Raw genomic sequence first — 21,285 nt, forward strand, 5'->3', positions numbered from 1 at the left:
AGATAAAGTGTAAATCCAACATAAGTACATATACTGTATAGTATGAAATGTGTATTTGTTTCACTATTTTCATACACTAAAACTGTAATAACACCATAAATGCAAACAAATTTACATAAAAATAGTACAAAAAGTAAAGACCTGTCTGTCAAGAAGAAAAAAACATCAAAATCATTTTCATAACATAACAAGGAGAAATATATAGTCTTTACACCAGCACTTACTAAAAACTGATAAGGGTCTGGTCATTAAAGGGTTAATGCTGCTATATAAGCAGTTGCTATCTTGTATAGGTTAGAACCCTAGAGTACAAAAAAAATCCATGTAGCAGGGCTGTCTTTTACATAGACTCGCTGTGAACAGCATACAGTATATATTTAGGCTGTGGTATTGCATAATTTTAAGTAGTTTGTGCCAATCATTTGCAGGTATTTGTGTGAATTGTAAAACCCTGCTATATGGGCATTAACACTGGCAGACGGCTGACTTAGCACTTAGCAAGCTACACATTAGAAACCGCTGCAGTTTAACAAGTGTCAGGCCAGAGCTGCATTGGTTTGAGGATTTGGAAATGGGGCATTATATACATGTTCTCAACTGAACATGATTTCTTACCGAGAATTAAAAATCTCTCTTCTTCCTTTATGGGCGATTCCTTATTTTCTTCAAGGCTCTCACTTATTTGCTCCTCCTGGTTAAAAGCCAAATTGTCTATTGTTTCTTCACCATCCTCCGGTAAGGTCCCCTCCACCTTGTCTTTTGTGTCTATTCTGCTTTTCTTGTGGTCTTCTTTCGTATGATCATCGTCAGTTACCCGTCTCTTACTATTACAGCTCTGCTCATCGTGGCAGCTGTCATCATTTTGTAAGAAATCTTTTAAAGTTTCTTCTTCATCATCTCCTCCTTCTTCTTCCTCCACTTCTTCTTTGTCTTCTTCCTCCAATTCTGTTTCATTGTCTACTTCTGTGACCAGTAGCTCTATATCCTCTTCATTCCCCAAACTAAAACATAACATTTAGTTACAGGTTGTCATTTAGAACTTATGTATATTTACTAAGAGGACGTACTGCACTAAGACACAAAAATCTGACATTTTGACATTTGCAAATATAATGTTGCTGAATTTCACTATTGAAATATATTATATACTAATATGTTTTATATGTTCTATTAAAATGTTTAATCTGAAGCATGTTAAATGAAATATAATTGAAATTTGGCAATTAGGTATTTATATGCTAGGATGACATTGCATGAATGATTTATATTAATGTCACTGTAGACTTAAAGGGTTATTCCCATCTAAGACATTTATGGCATATCCACAAGACATGCCATAAATGTCTAATAGGTGTGTCTCAGCTCATACCCATCTCCAGAACAGGGATTACCTACCCCTATCCCGCCAGATCGAGACGGAGAATCAATGGAGAGGTGGCTGCGCATGTGTGCAGCCACTTCTAAATGATTTCTCAGCCTGGATGCTGCGGGCAACGATCCCTTTACCAGGCTGGACAGGGGTGACCACTATTCTGGAGAAAGGCACGGGTCCCAAAGCTGGGATCCGAATTTAGCAGACACTTATAGAATATTCCATGGATAAGCCATAAATGTATTAGATGGGAATAACACTTTAAATTACATTACTTGTCCCCATCTTCCCCTGAAGGTTGCTCCCCAACCAGTGAAAGAAACTCTCTGTTTCAACTTTCTTAGTATATAGAGTACATACAGTATAACGCCTCATGCATGTTTGGGGCCCTACTATACCTCCATATGCCTCCAATTTCATATGTATTTATTTGACAGAAAAACTTGTGGCATGCTCTGTCAGATGCTGTATCATGGAGGTTTTCTCCCCCTAGAAGCCTTGCGCCCCTCCAGAGCCGTAGGGACTCCATAGAGGCTCAGAGCCCACAGCTCTGCCACGTGAATGATACCTTTGTATAATAAGTACTATTTTGTCACTAGTATAAACTGAACTTTGTTATATTTGTGATTTAGTTATTACACTGTTCATTTGTTTAAAAATGTTATCAAATAAAGTATTTATAAAAACGATTGCTTGCGTGTAATAGGAATAAACATAAAAACTTTTATAGATTATGCATAATTATCATAATTTGTGGAAAGTTGGCAGTGTGTGGTTGTGTATGTGCAGTACAATATTTTGCCCTCAGTGACATTTTGCCCTCTGCCAGCTTTCCAATACGGCAGCCTGTAATCAGCTGATGGTTCCTGAATACAAGCTACAATAGACAGTAGCCAGCAATGTGTAAAGTAGCACGGAATGGGAAACTATTTAAAAAAACTCTGTTTTATAAAAAAAAAACATATCTACTTTGAAAATTGTTCACTGTTTTGTTGTAACTTGGATAATGGATAGCAAGATTGGAGGTTTTCTTCAGTGCACAGTTTGCCATATGTATGCACGACTGGAGCCGGAGTTCCAGGGTGAATATCTCTGTGGCAGATGTGGGCATGTTGTTCACCTGGAAGCTCGCATTAGAGATCTGGAGGAGCAGAATGCAACACTGAGGAAGATAGACAATCTTGAGCTGAGCTTGCTGCTCACGGAGCATGCAGTTAGTGGGTTAGAACTGGAGGGAGAAGACATGGGTGAGCAGGATCAGGTAAGTAGCTGGGTTAATGTAGTTAGGGGCAGTAGAAAGGGGTCAAAGAAAAGGAAGGCCGATCCGGTTTCTGACATTCAGAGCAAAATTGCCAAGTTCGGTGATGATGCGAGGGTGTCAGTCTCAGAAATGGCAGCCCTAGTGGATACTGATCTCCCTAACAGCCGGGAGAACAGCCCAGCTAGTAGTCGGCGGGATGGTAATGCAGGTAAGCCAAGACAATTGATAGTTGTAGGGGATTCTATAATCAGGAAGACGGATAGAATAATTTGTCGCCAAGACCGCCTCAACCGAATGGTTTGCTGTCTCCCTGGTGCCAGGGTTCGGCATGTGGTGGAACGGGTGGACAAATTGCTGGGAGGGGCTGGTGATGATCCAGCTGTCGTGGTCCATGTGGGTACCAACGACAGAATAAATGGTAGGTGGAGGAGCCTTAAGAATAATTTTAAAGAACTAGGCTACAAGCTGAAGGGAAGGGCCTCCAAGGTTGTATTCTCAGGAATACTGCCTGTGCCATGCGCATCACAGGAAAGACAGCGGGAGCTCAGGGAGTTAAATGCATGGCTTAAGTCTTGGTGTAGAGGAGAAGGCTTTGGGTTCCTAGAGCACTGGGCTGACTTTTCATTGGGGTACAAACTGTATTCTGCAGATGATTTGCACCTAAATGGAAGGGGGTCCGCTGTGCTGGGGTAGAGAATTCTAGCTGGGGTGGCGGAGTGTTTAAACTAGGGCTGAGGAGGGAGGCCAATGTAGAAAATAAAGGGATAGTTAGGTTAGAGAGGGGTCAGACTATATTGGTGGGGGGAGAAACAGACGGTGGGGACAGGACTAGGCAACAAGAGATCCTTTCGTTACAAAACAGCAGTGAAAATAAAAAAGCCCAAATGTCAAATAATCACAATTCTGATACTGAAAGTGAAACATTTAAAGGCAAGTTAAAGTGTATGTTCACAAATGCCAGAAGTCTAGCAAGCAAAATGGGGGAGCTGGAGGCCTTGATACTGGAAGAAAATATAGATATAGTTGGTGTTGCTGAAACATGGCTCGACTCTTCACATGACTGGGCTGTAAATCTACAGGGTTTTACACTGTTTCGGAAAGACAGGACAAATAGAAAAGACGGTGGTGTATGTCTGTATGTGAGAAGTGATATGAAGGCGAGTGTGAAAGAGACATTAGAGGGTGAAGATTGTGAGGAGGTTGAAACCTTGTGGGTGGTATTACAAAGGGAGGTAAACACTGAAAAAATTACTTTTGGTGTAATCTATAGACCCCCCAATATAACTGAAGAGATAGAAGGTCAAATATATAAACAGATGGAGTGGGCTGCACAGGCGGGTTCTGTTGTGATAATGGGAGATTTTAATTTCCAGGATATTAATTGGTGTCATGGATCGGCTTCAACTGCAAAGGGGAGACATTTCCTCAACCTGTTGCAGGAAAATTTTATGGGCCAGTTTGTGGAAGACCCGACTAGAGGTGAAGCTCTGTTGGATCTGGTAATTTCTAATAATGCAGAGCTTGTTGGGAATGTCAATGTTCGTGAAAACCTCGGTAACAGTGATCATAATATAGTTATATTTTACCTATACTGTAAAAAACAAACACAGGCTGGGAGGGCAAAAACACTTAATTTTAAGAAGGACAATTTCCCCAGGATGAGGGCTGCAATTCAGGATATAGACTGGGAAGAACTAATATTAAATAATGGGACAAATGATAAATGGGAGATTTTCAAATCTACTTTGGGTAATTATAGTGCAAAATTTATTCCTACTGGTAACAAAGTATAAACGACTAAAATTAAACCCCACATGGCTTACACCTTCTGTAAAAAGGGCAATACGTGACAAAAAAAGGGCATTTAAAAAATACAAATCTGAGGGTACAGCTGTAGCCTTTGTAAAATATAAAGAGCTTAATAAAATCTGTAAAAAGATAATAAAATCAGCAAAAATACAAAATGAAAGGCAGGTGGCCAAGGATAGTAAAACAAATCCTAAAAAATTCTTCAAGCATATAAATGCAAAAAAGCCAAGGTCTGAACATGTAGGACCCTTAGATAGTGGTAATGGGGAGTTGGTGACAGGGGATCAAGAGAAGGCAGAGTTACTAAATGGGTTATTCCGCTCTGTATATACAACAGAAGAAAGAGCAGCTGATGTAGCCGCTGCCAGTGCTGTTAATATATCAGTTGATATACTGAATTGGATGAATGTAGATATGGTGCAAGCTAAATTAAATAAAATAAACGTACACAAGGCCCCGGGACCAGATGGGCTACACCCTAGAGTTCTTAAGGAGCTTAGTTCAGTTATTTCTGTCCCCCTCTTCATAATATTTAGAGAGTCTCTCATGACTAGTATAGTGCCAAGGGACTGGCGCAGCGCAAATGTGGTGCCTATTTTCAAAAAGTGCTCTAGGTCTTCGCCGGGTAATTATAGACCAGTAAGCTTAACATCAATTGTGGGGAAAATGTTTGAGGGGCTATTGAGGGACTATATACAGAATTATGTGACAATAAATAGTATTATAAGCGACAGCCAGCACGGTTTTACAAAGGACAGAAGCTGTCAACCCAACCTGATTTGTTTTTATGAAGAGATGAGCAGAAGCCTAGACAGAGGGGCCGCTGTGGATACAGTCTTTTTGGACTTTGCAAAGGCATTTGACACTGTCCCCCATAGACGTCTAATGGGTAAATTAAGGACTATAGGTTTAGAAAGTATAGTTTGTAATTGGATTGAGAATTGGCTCAAGGACCGTATCCAGAGAGTTGAGGTCAATGATTCCTACTCTGAATGGTCCCCGGTTATAAGTGGTGTACCCCAGGGTTCAGTGCTGGGACCACTATTATTCAACTTATTTATTAATGATACAGAGGATGGGATTAATAGCACTATTTCTATTTTTGCAGATGACACCAAGCTATGCAATATAGTTCAGACTATGGAAGATGTTTGTGAATTGCAGGCAGATTTAAACAAACTAAGTGTTTGGGCGTCCACTTGGCAAATTAAGTTTAATGTAGATAAATGTAAAGTTATGCACCTGGGTACGAACAACCTGCATGCATCATATGTCCTAGGAGTAGCTACACTGGGGGAGTCACTTGTTGAAAAGGATCTGGGTGTACTTGTAAATCATAAACTAAATAAGAGCATGCAGTGTCAATCAGCAGCTTCAAAGGCCAGTAAAATATTGTCGTGTATCAAAAGAGGCATGGACTCGCGGGACAGGGATGTAATATTGCCACTTTACAAAGCATTAGTGAGGCCTCATCTAGAATATGCAGTTCAGTTCTGGGCTTCAGTTCATAGAAAGGATGCCCTGGAGTTGTAAAAAATACAAAGAAGAGCAACGAAGCTAATAAGGGGCATGGAGAATCTAAGTTATGAGGAAAGATTAAAAGAACTAAACCTATTTAGCCTTGAGAAAAGATGACTAAGGGGGGACATGATTAACTTATATAAATATATGAATGACACATACAAAAAATATGGTGAAATCCTGTTCCATGTAAAACCCCCTCAAAAAACAAGGGGGCACTCCCTCCGTCTGGAGAAAGAAAGGTTCAACCTGCAGAGGCGACAAGCCTTCTTTACTGTGAGAACGGTGAATTTATGCAATAGCCTACCGCAGGAGCTGGTCACAGCAGGGACAGTAAAAAAGGGTTAGATAATTTCCTAGAACAAAAAAATATGTGTAGAAATTTTTTACTTCCCCTTTCCCATCCCTTGATTGAACTTGATGGACATGTGTCTTTTTTCAACCGTACAAACTATGTAACTAATATAAGTATATTAGGAAGTTCTTATGAAAGCAACTTCTTAATCATTTGTGAAAGTACAGTGACTCGGCGCCGAGGTCCTGGATTCTGATCTGACCTAGGACTACATTTGCAAGGAGTTTGTATATTCTCTGTGTTTTTTTGTGAATTTCCTACAGGTACTCTAGTTTTCTCACTCTTTATCCAAAAACATACTGATAGATCAATTGGATTCCTATGAAATTGATGTGTATGTGTGTGTTTGAGATAGTGAATTTAGATTGTGAGCCCCACTGGGAACAGAGACTGATATGAGCAATGACAAACTCTGTACAGTGCTGCGGAATATGTTGGTGCTATATAATAAACAGTAATGAATAAATAACTATAGCTTCAAAGTGGAGCTGCATATTCAGAGAGCTTGGAAACGGCATTACATGTAATATATAATAAGGTTCATCTAAGGTATGATTGGAATAAACTGCGCTCAAGCAGAATTAAAGGTTTAGCTATTCCTTACCTTTCTTCTATAGATGTTTCATCTTCATTGTCCTCACAAGCTCTGCATGGAGAAAGACGATCAGATGTGTCAGTACCACTGACTGTTCGGAGTAGATCTTCTGATGTTAGTGATCCTGTGGAGCCCTGCTCAGCTTTAATGTCTTCACTTAATGTAATATTATGGAGTTTATCATCTTCCTCTTGTTTCCCTTTGTGCTTTTCATATTTCTTTTCTATTTCTACACTTGTTGCATCTTCAGATAGTAAAATAACAAGTTCATCTTCTTCCTTGTTCTCCAGAATACTGTCAAATATTTCTTCTGTAGCCTCAGTTTTGCCGCTGACCTCTAGCAATGCTTGAGCAGTTGCATCATTCACACACACAGGTACCCCATCTTCTTCCACACAATAAAAAACAGGACTGGCAGCTTGATCAATAGCACCAGTATGTGAGTTTGGAATATCTATTGATATAAAGTTCTCTTCTTCCTTTTTTTTAGGAGACTTTTTCTCAACCAATATAATCGATGCCTTTTCTGCATTTTCTCTATTGAGTTTTTGGACCTTTTCTTTATATCTGCAGAACTGTGTCTTTTGGATAGATCGCTCTAAAAGCAATGACAGTACAGCAAGCGTATAATAGCAGGTCTGATTAGTTTGTACATGAAGAGGACCTGTCACCTCTCCTATATACTTGTATATCTCATGAATTAACAATGCTGGAGTATCTTTTATTACAAATATGCTTCGCTTTGTTCCACTGTTATTCATCTTGAAAATGTAAATAAATAAAAACGGGAAGTTACCATTCCTCTTGTCAATAGCGTGTGTCCCTACACAGTGTGACACTGCCAGCACTGATTTTACACTGTCAGACTGTGTAGGGACATGCCTTATTGTCAAGGGGAATGGTAACACTCAGTTGTTAGTTTATTAATTTCCATGAGGAATAACAGAGGAATTGCGTAATGCAACATTCTATGAATGTAAGTATTTACTAAAATAGACATGTCGGAAGAGATGACAGGTCCTCTTTAATGCAAAGGCTCAAAGGCTTGTTTATATGTAGTGAGTAGCAATAGCCATACAAAACAACACTTAAAGCATCATCACCAAGCTTAAAAGGCCAATACAGCACTATAATAGTTATTACATTAACCTAGATATCTGCTTGGCATAATGTTAAGAAATTGTAATATAGACAATTGGTAAATCGGAAAATATAATAATACTGACACCTACTGGGCTCTGGTAATATACTTTCTGTAGTTTCTATCTTGACATTCATATGCTAAATTAGAAACATTATAGTGTATTTATCAAGATATAATTTAAATCGATGAAAATTAAATAAAAAATATGAATTGGTAAAGTTATCTGATAAACCTCAAAAGTTTAAGACTGTTATATTTATTATAAAGTACTGTTTTTACTGTACTTTTTTTCTTTACAGTACTATGAAGCAGAATACACACATTTAACATATTAATATAATATTCTTCCTGTCACTTTCTTAAAAGCATTTCACATCGACCAATGCTTAATTGCCATCAAAATAATGAATAGCAAGGAAAACAAATGGGGTTTGGACTAAGAAATAAGATAGCAGAAATAAATTAAGATTTTTTTTTACACTTTTTAGTGTGATGTACATTGGAAAATACCTGCATCCGGTGGCTTCTTTTTCTTCAGCGACTTTGTCCCTTTTAAACTCAAAGACACAGTTTTCTTCTTTTCACCTGTGATTTGATCCTTGATGATCTATGTTGATGAAGAAACATTTCAATTTATTCACCAAAAATATCATAATTAGGCTTAAAAACAAACACATTACAACCTGCATAAAAAGGCCATATATAAGCTCAATTATGTTCTGTGGGACTTAACCCAATCATAACAACCTACAGAAATTTGCACAGTACAAAAACGTACGTCTAAATTAAATTTTATGACATAAATTACAAAGGCACAGTAAAAATACTGGCATTAAAATAGGAGATAAAATATAACTCACACTGAAAGCAGTCACCTACTGGAATCAGTTCATATATGTTTAAGAGACAGATATTAAAGTACAATCACTAACAAATATACAGCAAGTGCAGAAATACCATTAGGCATTATTTGGAAATGGCTAGTGGCAGTTGTTACATAAATGTCTCAATAGTAGTGGCATAATAAGAAAGAAAAATGTCAGAGCATGGAGCCACAGGCTCTCTTGCCTGCCATTACGTACAGGAACTCTGCCATTCTGTCTGTGCGTGGCTGCCTCTTTCCCATCTCAGTCGGCGTAATGACATCTCTGCACGGCGCCACATACGATGGGAAGCTGACGTCATAGGACAGAAGAGGCCTCAACTGCTCAACTTATAGTGGGATTAGGGTAAAATGAGTATAACTTAATTTATTTTAATTAATTTCAGGAGAAAAAAGGGGACACTATTTACTATGAGAGGGCACTATTTACTATGAGGGGCACTATTTACTATGAGGGAACTATTTTACTATGACTAGACAATATTTTTCTATGAGGGGTACAATTTTGCTATGATGGGGCACGTTTCCCTATCAGGGGACAAAAATTAAGTTGTTAGTACTGTTTGGGGACAGAAAGGTTTTTATTAATAATAATAATAATAATAATAATAATAATAATAATAATAATAATAATAACCCCTTTTGGGTTCCCACAAAATAAAAATGTCCACCTTTTATTATTTTCTAGTGGGTACAAAAGAGGCATTATTACTTTGTAGGGGACACGAAGGTGGACATTTTTACCGTGAAGTGGGCACAAAGAGGGTAATTTTTACTGTTGTGGCAGAAAGGGGGCATTATTACTGTCAAAGCCACGTTATTAATGTTTAGAGGTACAAGTGGAGCATTATTACTTTGTTGGGTGCACAACGATGAGCATTATTACTATGTTCGATGTCCAGAGGTGGGCATTTTTACTGTATGGAGCCCAAAAGGGGCACTATCACTGTTTGAGGGCACTGAGAAGATCACTATAAGGGCTTATTCAGACGAACGGGATATACGTCCGTGCAACGCGCATGATTTTTCACGCGTGTCGCACGGACATATATTAGTCTATGGGGCCGTGCAGACAATTGCGTGATTTTTACGCAGCGTGAGTCCGCTGCGAAAAACTCACGACATGTCCGTTCTTTGTGCGTATTTCGCGCATCACGCACCCATTGAAATGGGTGCGTGAAAATCACGCGCACCCCACGGAAGCACTTCCATGGGACGAGCGTGATTCGCGCAACAGCTGTCAAACTATGAATGTAAACAGAAAAGCACCACGTTCTTTTCTGTTTACAAACATCCAAACGGAGTGTCATAATGATGGCGGCTGCGTGAAAATCACGCAGCCGCGCATCATACGGGGCTGACACACGGAGCTGTTAAGTGCCTTCTGCGCACGCAAAACGCCGCATTTTTTGCGTGCGCAAAACGCACACGCTCGTGTGAGTCCGGCCTTAGTGTGTGGGCACTGTTATCGTTCGGGGCCCAACTAATGTCTGGGAAACAATATGGGCCACTATCTGTTTGGCACTATTATTTTTGGGGCACTATTGTTTTCAGTGGTGCTGTCTGTGTGGCACTTTTTGGGAGGGTAATTATAGTTAGTACTCTATTATTTCTGAAGTATTGTATTTAGAGCACTGTGCAGCACAGCATTTAAAGTAATAGGGGCAGATGGGGCAGTAACAGGCACAGAATTGGGAGTCACAGTAGGATGGAGAGTTTGTGTAGGTTTGTAAAAGGTACAGAGGTCCTGGCTGAAATCTTCATGGTCAGATGGAAAAGAGGGTAAAAGTGTATGATTCCAATCAGAGAAAACGTCAACTGTAAGTCATTTGATTTAACTGTACTGTATTCACTTATAAAGTCTGCAGACTTCCTGCCAGTGTATCTTACCGCTATAGGAATATTTGTCTTTGTATAATGGTTTTTATTCAGTAATGGTATTATTGAGTCATTATTGAGTGGTAATGGTATAATGATTATAGTGTGGTAGTATTATTTGGATCTTGTGTTGTGTTATTATTGGTAATATTGATCTTTGTATAGCGACAATAGTATGTGATTGTTGGTACAATATTTCAGCATTTGGGGCCCCACTTTTAGTTTTGCCCAGGAATACACTTTGTGTGTATTACTGCTGGTATTATTGTTACTACTGCTGGTGTCACTGTCTATGTACTACTGCTGGTACTATTGGTACTACTGTTAATGCTACTATGTGTATCCTACTGCTGGTACTGTAACCGCATCTGTTTGCTACTACTTATAATTTAGAAGATCTCTTTCAACAAAATGGCCAAACTTACTGTGTAGAGTGTACCCAGCCCCCTCCAACTAAATTTCCAAGTTTTTAAATTGTGATATAGTACAAAACGGAGCAAGAAAAATAAGGATTTTTATGTGAAGTTGAGTTTGTTGTTAATTTTTATTTGTTTTGATTTTATGTTTAACCACTTGCCGTCGCTACCAGTTTTTGCCTTAACGCCGGAGCCCTTTTTTCTAATCTGACATTAGTAACTTTAAGTGGTAATAACGTTAGAATGCATTTCCCTATCCAAGTGATTCTGAGATTGTTTTTTTCATGACACATTGTACTTTATGTTGGTGGTAAATTTTTGGCATTATGCTTTTATACGTTTATTCATTAAGATATTCAAAATTTACTGAAAATTTAGAAAAATTAGCAATTTTCAAAATGTTGATTATTCTGTTTATAAGACAGATAGTGATACCACACAAGATAGTTGATCGTTAACTTTTACCACATGTCTACTTTATGTTGGGATAATTTTTTGAACATCCATTTATTTTTCTAGGACATTATTAGGTTTACAACTTTAGCAGCAATTTCTGACATTTTCAACAAAATTTCCAAAACCCATTTTTTAGGGACCAGTTAAGTTCTGAACTGGCTTTGAGGGACCTATTTAATAGAAACCTCCATAAATGAACCCATTTTAATAAACTCACCCTTCAAATTATTTAAAATTGCAAGTACCAGTACAAAGGAAACTCCCAAAAAGTGACCCTTCAAGGAATTTATCTAGGGGGAAAAGTGATAGTTTTGACCCGACAAATGTTACATAGAAGTTACCGTACAAATGAGAAATTTAATAGGAGAAAAAGCACCCTAAAATTTGTTATCCAATTTCTTTTGAACTAGAAAATACCCCATATGTGGCCTTGAACTGCTGTATGGGCACATGGCAGGGCTCAGAAGGGACAGAGCACTATTTGTCATTCGGTGGCAAGATTTTGGTGGACTAGTTTTCAGGCACCATGTCGCATTTGTTGAGCCCCTGCAATTTTTCTACAATTTTTTCTAACATTTTTCTACGTCGCTTTTGCACCATATTTTACATTTTCACAAGAAGTAATAGGAGAGAAAATACCCCACAATTTGTTACGCAATTTCTCCTGAACACGGAAATACCCTATATGTGGTCATAAACTGCAGTATTGGCAAACAGCGAGGATCTTTGTCTTTAGGAGCACAGATTTTGCTGGAATGGTCTTAGGCCGGCATGTTGCATTTGCAGAGCCCCTGAGGTATCAATACAGTGGAAACCCCCAAAAATTATACCATTTTGGAAACTACATCCATAAAGGAATTAAAATAGTGGCCTGGTAAACTTGTCCCCACAGGTGCTTGTTAGAAATGGTCCATGAATAGGGAAAAATCCCATCTTCTCCAATAATATGTGGTTTTAGTCCCAAGGCGTAATAGGAGAAATAGCATGACAAAATTTGTAGACAATTTACGGCAACACTCCATATTTGGATGTAAACTGGTGTTTAGGCACACGGTAGGGGTCAGGAAAGAAAGAGCACTATGCAATATTTGAGGTCTACATTGGTGGTATTTATCACATTGTGCCATGATTACAGAGCATTTGAGGTGTCAAAGTAAGCGCTAGTAGCGCTCTAACCGGGACTCTGGCTCTGGGCTTGCCCCTGACATCACTGTCCATACATGGACAGTGATGTCAGGAGCAGAGCTGGAGTCCCAGGCAAAGAGCTAGTAGCGTTCTGCCGGGACTCCAGCTCTGTACTTGCCCCTGACATCACTATCCATATATGGACAGTGATGTCAGGGTCTTCGACAGAGTTCCGGAGTAGAGCCTATACTAATGCTCTGCTCTGGGGTTGCCCATGACATCGAATTCCGGTCCAGGAGGATCCCCTGACATTACTGTCTATGGACAGTGACGTCAGGGGCTCCTCCATTAGAGGAATGCCCAGCCTAAGGCTGGGGATTCCACTCCTAGAGGGAGCCCTAATGGAGCTATCTACAGGGAGGTGTGTTTGTGTGTGTGTGTGTGTGTGTGTGTGTGTGGCACTATGTACAGAGGGCACTGTGGCCTTATCTACATAGAGCACTGTGGCATTATCTACAGAGGGCACTGTGGCATTATCTACAGAGAGTACTGTGGCATTATCTACAGAGGGCAGTGTGGCATTATCTACAGAGGGCACTGTGGCATTATCTACGGGTGGGTGTGTGGCATTATCTACAGAGGGCACTGTGGCACTATCTAAAAAGGGGCTGTCCCAATCTTGATATTCTTGTGTCTGCCAAACGCTGCCAACTGATGTAGTAATGTAGTATTGTTATAGTAATGTTTTTTTATTATTATTATTATTATTATTATAGTAATGTAGTATTGTTATAGTAATGTAGTATTATTATAGATGTAGTATTGTTATAGTAATGTAGTATTATTATAGTAATGTAGTATTGTTATAGTAATGTAGTATTGTTATAGTAGTTGGAATAACTAATTGATTAACAAAACTTTTGTGTTGTATCAAATTTGAAAGTAATGCGGCCTGTTAACTTCACATTTTTTTCTATGTGCGGCCAATTTACCCGGCCGAGTTTGAGATCTCTGATCTAGGGTATATTGAGAATTATTAGTTGTGAAGTGGGCAGCCTGGAAATCCTGCACTAGAGGGAGGTGGAATGGCAAGTCCCACTGCCAACCTACCCATGATTCCATAAAATGCAGCCCAGAAAAGAGATTTAATAAAAACCTGTGCAAATTTTTTTTGCTAAGGTAACACATCTACCCTGCATTTTATCATCTCAATCAGCTTTACAACCAGGGTGAGAGGGACACTCCCTCCATTACTATCAAAGCTGCCTACAGGGTATAGTGTACTGGGTATAGTGAGAATTTTTACTAATTCTTAGTAATTTTTACCAATATTACAAAAAGCAAACAGGCTTGTCAGTGAAAAAAAATTTGTATGGCCAATATGCAAGATATAAGGGTGGATGAAGAAAATTAAAAATCTAAAGTGTGGTAAATTTTAAAACACTTATTGCACTCATGTATGCACAGGGGTTTGAGGGCTTGGGTGGTGGACCTGCTTACAGGTCTAACATGAATGATGGTCAGGGTGTCTCTTTTGTCTCTGTATATGAGGAGCAGCAGATCTTCGCTGCAAATGGCCCTGCTCTCTCCCACCCTTAACGACTGTCCCAGCAGAGTTTTGGGGAGGCCTTTCCATTTTTTGGGATTTTGCCACAGGCCAATGTGTATCGGGACTCAAGGACTTTGAGCAAAAGGACTCTATTATAGAAATTGTCTATGTATAAATGGTACCCTTTGTCAAGCAGCGGGTCCCACACAATCTTCCCATTTACTCATAGGAAGGGGGGCATTCAGGGGGATCAATTTCCCTCATAGACTCTGAAGCGATGGGTATACACTCTGGCACTCTCACAGATTTTATATAATTTAATACCATACCGGGCACTTTTGTTTGGAAGGTACTGCCTAAACCTGAGACTTCCCTTAAAACAAACAAGGGATTCATCCACCGCAATATTCCATATAGGGGTATAATTTTGGGAAAATGTTTGACAATAATGGTCAATTATTGGCCTTATTTTGAAGAGGTGGTCAAAATTTGGGGCATCTAGGGGTGGGCAGCAATTGTCATTAAAATGCAGGAATTTAATTAAACGCCTTAACATGTGTCCTGCTCATTATGGTGCGATTGAGAGTGGTGCTGTATAATATATAGGGGGACCAGTGATCTCTAATAGTGGGAATTTTATAATGCCAAAACTTAAAACTATGCCCCAAAATTTGCGCAGCTCTGTTGCATTTGTTTGAATCCAATTTTGGCCTCTGGCATAGTAGGAGTCAGGGTTTTGGGAAATAAACTGAGCAGCATAAATGCTTGTCTGCTCAACCATCAAATTTATTAGGGAGCCCAAAAAAAAAAAGGGGGAAAAAAAATCAATGGCCTCTTGTGGCATCAAACTGAATACCTGAGGAGGCTGTAAAATCAGGCAGTTAAGGGCTATAATTGTCAGCAGTTACCCATGACAACTCGGGCGTAGCAGGACCTGCGACTCTTCGGCGCTGACGGGGGGGTTGAGAGTCAGTTTCGCTAGATACGGAATCAGATGAAAGCACAAACCTTTACTTGCTGAGTCCGTATCCGAGCATAACATTTTGTATGCCTCATCAGCGGGTGTAAAGCCTTTGGGCCATTATTTCTAACAGGTGATGACAGGCGATGACAGGTCTGATGACAGGTGTAATGACAGGCGATGACAGGTCTGATGACAGGCGATGACAGGTCTGATGACAGGCGATGAAAGGTCTGATAACAGGCGATGACAGTGTTTGTTTTATTATATATCCCAACTGACCAATGGGAGCGGCAGGGGCGTAACTAGGAAAGACTGGGCCCCATAGCAAACTTTTGACTGAGGCCCCCCCTCTCCTGGGTATCACACAACCCGCCCTTGTAGATGGTGCCTTCCTACAGATTTCACCACACAGTGCCCCTTTATAGATAACACCATACAGCCCCCCCTTTAGATAGCACCATATACAGCCCCCTGTAGATAAAGCCTTACAGCCCCCCTGTAGATAACGCCTTACAGCCCCCCCTGTAGATAACGCCATACAGCCCCCAATGTAGATAAACAAAAAACAGCCTATAGTTTGTCCTACAAAAGAGATGTATCTCCTATCCACAGGATAGGGGATACATGTGTGATCGCTGGCAGTGATAAGGAGAAAGGGGGACCGAAAGTCCCCGGAAGTTCTCCATGAGAAACCTCAGACTTCCAGGGTCTGCGCAGTTCAATAAAAATGAAAGGAGCGCTGGTCACGCATGCGCACAATTCATTTCTATGGAGCTGCAGACAGACCCCGGAAGTCCGAGGTTTGTCATGGAGAACTTCGGGGGACTTTCGGTCCCCCGTTCTCCTTATCGCTGGGTGTCCCAGCGATCCCACATGTATCCCCTATCCTGTGGATAGGGGATGCATGTCTTTTGTAGGAACAACCCCTTCAGTGGCGTCGCGCTGTAGCAGCCATAGCGGCTGCTAGCGGAGCCTCCGGCCATGGGGGGGCCGTGCCGGTGGGCGGCACGGGCCCCCTCATGCTGCGGGCCCCGTTGCAGCCTCTACAGCTGCTATAGCGGTAGTTATGCCACTGGGGAGCGGAGCGTCCACCAGTGACCGTGCTGTATTTGAAAGTGGGGATACCCTACCTACCAAGTTCTAGATGTGAGGTATCATTGCTTCCTAACCAAGACTTCGGGCAGTGGGCAAGCTAGGGGTGTACAGGTGATGACAGGTCTGGTGACACTGATCGCCAGATCATGGTGGTTGTGGTGTTTTATCAGCTGGTGAGGGGACTGATCGCCAACTCTATTTGAACTTTTTAGCTCAATTGGCACGGCGTCTGGCTCTGTCAAGCTCCAGGCCACAAGTGAGCTTGACAGAACATGAGATGCCAGCAAAACAATCCTTCTTTGCTGTGATTGGCCAGTCAATACAGACTGAACAATCACAGCGCCCGCCAGCACGGGACCATTCTGATTGATCCCATGCTGGCATCTCCTGACCGGCAACTATGCTTTAGAGCTGAATTGGCAGTTATGTCACTGTGTTACTTGACATGAAACAATGACAGTAAAAAGTACTGAGGTGCCTGGTACGTCGGATTGGAGCAAGTTACTTGCAATCCCAACGTACCAGGCACGTCATTTTGCGGGAAGGTGTTAAAGGGGTTGTCCGGTTTCAGCAAAATAATGAGAAAATAGTAGAAGATTAGAAAACAAGAGTGTTTTTTAGTATATATTTTAACTACAAAAAGTTAATAAAAAGATACATTTCATTTGGGGTTAAGGTTCAGTTAATACTCCACCAAATTCAGAGCAAAATGATTACCCACAATTCACTGACAATAATGATCCTTGTATAATAAGCCATCATAAGAAAGTATTCAAGGAGTCTACATTAAAATATTTATACATTGACTCACAAAGAAGGAAGAATCTGTATGTCATCGCCAAATTCCCTACTGGTGACCAGCTCAAAGGACGTATCTATGGGGATTGATACATATGTATAAAACAGTTGCTTCTCTATTATTACTTTAGTCAAAAAAATAGCATGTTAATGGTGTACTCCCATCCACAGGATATGCCATAAATCCAGGATAGGTGTAATTCTGTGCGGTGTGCTTGAGCATGGCCCTCTCCATTGACATCTATGGGATCTATGATAAGAGCCAAGCAAGCAGCGGTCCGCTCTTTCTGTAACCCTCACAGACTTCAGTGTGGCCAATGGCCTCACAGAATTGACAAGCGAGTCAGTATTCCAAAGCATTACTGTATGTAAGCAATCAAGCGAAAAAGTTAAATTAGGTTTAATAAAAGTAAAATAAATTAAAAAGCCTCCCCAACAGAAAATGAATTAAAAAAAAATAAAAAAAAAACGTTTTTCATCCTTTTTTCAATAAAAATTATTTCATTTTCTTAAAAATAGTTCACCATAAATTACATCTTTGGTACCGCTGCAATCGTAACGACCTGTAGAATAAAGGTAAATTGTATAAAAATGAATCAATAAATCATATGTACCCCAAAACAGTACCAATAGAAACTTCAACCCATCCCACAAAAAATGAATAGTCATATGGCTTAGTTGATAGAAAAATAAAAAAGCTATGGCTCTCAGAATGCGGCGACACCAAAACTACTTTTTTCAATAAAACATGTTTTCATTGTGCAAAAGTACTTGAACATAAAAAAACCTATACTTAAATGTAGTCGTACCGATCCGTGACATAAAATCACCTTGTTATTTTGACCACATGATAAACAGCGAAAAATAATGCAAAAAAAAATAAAAAGCGCTAATCAATCATTTATGCATGCCCCTAAATGGTGCCATTGAAAAATACAACTTGTCCTGCAAAAAACAAGCCCTCATACAGCTACATCGACGGAAAAATAAAAATGTTATGGTTCTTGGAATGTGACAATAATCAAACAGAAAAATTGCTAACGGAAACAGCCAAGTGCTGTACTCGGCTGTCTCCGTGTAGTGACTACAGGGGCGTAGCTAGGGGGGGCAGGCGGGGCATGTGCCCCGGGCGCAAGGGAAGGGGGGGGCACCGAAGAGCAGCTGATCGCTGCTGACAGGCGCCCCGTATGTCGGACACCTGCAGCAGCTTAGGAAGAGCCAGGAAATGAGGGCGTTCTGACTGGGGTCTGTGACGGCCAGGGAGTGGACCAGTTAAGTCACCTGACTTGTCACCTGACCTCACATCAGTTACATGAGGTCAGATGACTCAGGTCAGGGGACAGGTCCACTCCCGTGCTGCAGCCTTCCAGCTCTGAAGTTACACATGCCGAGAAGCAGAGAGGAAGCTCCGCCCACAGCCCATCCTGACCTGTGATGCTGTCAGCAAGGAGACATGGTGAGTGTCTGTGTGTATATGTGTGTGTAGTGTGAATACAGTGTGTGTCTCTGTGTTTGTATGTGTATATGTTACTGTGTGTGTGTGTGTGTGTGTGTGTGTGTGTGTGTGTCTCTGTCTGCATGTGTTTGTCCCTTATATCTACTACATTATCTGTACTCAGAGTTATCACTGTGCTATCTGTAGTGTTACATAGGACCGCAGGTAACATCTACTACATTATCTGTACTGTACAAGACCGATAAAATACCAACACATAGGATGCAATGGAAAATAGTGCTAGAAAGTATCAACAAAATGAACTATGAGACAACATTACTGGCCATAATAGATGCACTATATATTGAATCCTACGAAGTAACCAAGATATACTTGGTGCGTCGATCAGAAATTGACAGAAAACCAACCCAAGAAAATATGATCGACTACAGCACAAATGTAGAGAAAAATACAAATGATTCTTTATTGGAATAAAAACATGAGACAGATAAAAATGGAACTAGGGGATGAGTCACACAGTAAAAAAGGACGTCTGATCAGTCAAACATGCCAGGTATGGATATTGTGTCCACGTATTGTGTAATAGCAAAATAGGAGTAAATGCATGTAGTCACATAAAGAGCCGTGTCTAATGAAAAACAGCACGGATATAATCAAGGTACATCAGATGACAACAGCACAAATCACAGAGAGGTAAAAAAGCAGATGCCGATAGCTGTGGTAATTACAGAATACGTATATACCATCAATAATAATTACAACTAGTTACCAATGTAATGTGCACCAAGTAATGCCAGAAAGTGCTTGAGATCAGAAGATGACCATAAATGATGAACATAATGGAGCTATGCTTGCTACACAGGACAAAGGCAATCGCCGAAACGCGCGTCGGGTCAGGACGTTTCATCCCTGTTTCCATCATGTCCACTGGTATGTAGTGTTATCTTTTCTGTCCTGTGTAGCAAGCATAGCTCCATTATGTTCATCATTTATGGTCATCTTCTGATCTCAAGCACTTTCTGGCACTACTTGGTGCACATTACATTGGTAACTAGTTGTAATTATTATTGATGGTATATACGTATTCTGTAATTACCACAGCTATCGGCATCTGCTTTTTTACCTCTCTGTGATTTGTGCTGTTGTCATCTGATGTACCTTGATTATATCCGTGCTGTTTTTCATTAGACACGGCTCTTTATGTGACTACATGCATTTACTCCTATTTTGCTATTACACAATACGTGGACACAATATCCATACCTGGCATGTTTGACTGATCAGACGTCCTTTTTTACTGTGTGACTCATCCCCTAGTTCCATTTTTATCTGTCTCATGTTTTTATTCCAATAAAGAATCATTTGTATTTTTCTCTACATTTGTGCTGTAGTCGATCATATTTTCTTGGGTTGGTTTATTATCTGTACTGTGTAGCAGAGCTGAGATTGTAATTTAGCACAATGTGTTATCTGTGGTGTTACATAGGACTGCAGGTAACATCTACTACATTATCTGTACTCAGAGGGTTATCACTGTGCTATCTGTAGTGTTACATAGGACCGCAGGAAACATCTATTACATTATCTGTACTGTGTAGCAGAGCTGAGATTGTAATTTAGCACAATGTGTTATCTGTGGTGTTACATAGGACTGCAGGGGACACAACTACATTATCAGTACTCAGAGAGTTATCACTATGTTACTACATTATCTGTACTCAGAGTTATCATTGTGTTATCTGTGGTGTTACATAGGACTGCAGGTAACACTACTACATTATCTGTGCTGTGTACATATGTGCCTGTGTGCGTATATATGGGTCTGTTTGTGAATGTGTCTTTGTGCTTCTATATTTGTGCCTTTTATGTATTTGTATATGTTCCTGTCTGTGTATTTATCTGCCGGTGTGTGCGTGTGTGTGTGTGTGTGTGTGTGTGTGTGTGTGTGTGTGTGTGTGTGTGTGTGTGTGTGTGTGTATATGTGTCTGTACGTCTATATATTTACCTGTATGTATATATTCCAGATGTGTGTATGTATATTTGCCTGTACGTCTAAATATTTGTCTTTATGTAGGTACAGTATATATGTTCTAGTGTGTCCATATATGTGGTTACGTTTTGGTTTGTGTAGGGGGCGGCAATAGAGAGTCCCGCACAGGGCGCCATCCAAGCTAAAGCCGACCCTGGCTGTCACCAACCCTAGTCAGAAGGAACTCCGTCGCTGCCTGCGCCGAATGACCTCCTCGGCTTCTCCGGTAAATCACACCAGGCAGAGCGGAGAGTGGTAGCGGTAGGCTACCGCTCACCGGTCTGTTCACAGTGTGGCGCTAAGTACAAAGGGTGGGAGTGTGGCGCTATTTAAAACGGGGGAATGTGGCGCTATTTACAAGGGGGGGGGAGTGTGGCGCTATTTACAAAGGGGCAGCGGGCTGTGTGTGGCACTATCGAGAAGGGGGGGGTGTGCCGCTATCTACTAGGGGGGAATCGGGCTGTGTGTGGCGCTATCTACAGGGGGCTGTGTGTGGCCTCTTTAATTTATTTTCTGTTCATTTATTTTTATGTTAATTACATCATAGAACTACATCGCTTGTAAAATGTAGAAATGCTT

General features: G+C 40.4%; 1 protein-coding gene across 2 annotated transcripts in view; it reads right to left on the bottom strand.

The window, feature by feature from the left end:
* Window positions 1-21,285, bottom strand: part of MYLK4 (myosin light chain kinase family member 4) — a 149,438-nt gene that overhangs the window by 35,330 nt on the left and 92,823 nt on the right. For both annotated transcript variants that reach the window (XM_075826693.1, XM_075826694.1), the window contains exons 2-4: window positions 8,568-8,664; window positions 6,923-7,511; window positions 616-1,001 (exon numbers count right to left, since the gene is read on the bottom strand). In XM_075826693.1, the coding sequence (XP_075682808.1) occupies window positions 616-1,001; window positions 6,923-7,511; window positions 8,568-8,664 (1,072 nt within the window). The remainder of the gene's footprint in view (window positions 1-615; window positions 1,002-6,922; window positions 7,512-8,567; window positions 8,665-21,285) is intronic.

This window comes from Rhinoderma darwinii, chromosome 5 (assembly GCF_050947455.1).
Source record: "Rhinoderma darwinii isolate aRhiDar2 chromosome 5, aRhiDar2.hap1, whole genome shotgun sequence".
Taxonomy (NCBI): domain Eukaryota; kingdom Metazoa; phylum Chordata; class Amphibia; order Anura; family Rhinodermatidae; genus Rhinoderma; species Rhinoderma darwinii.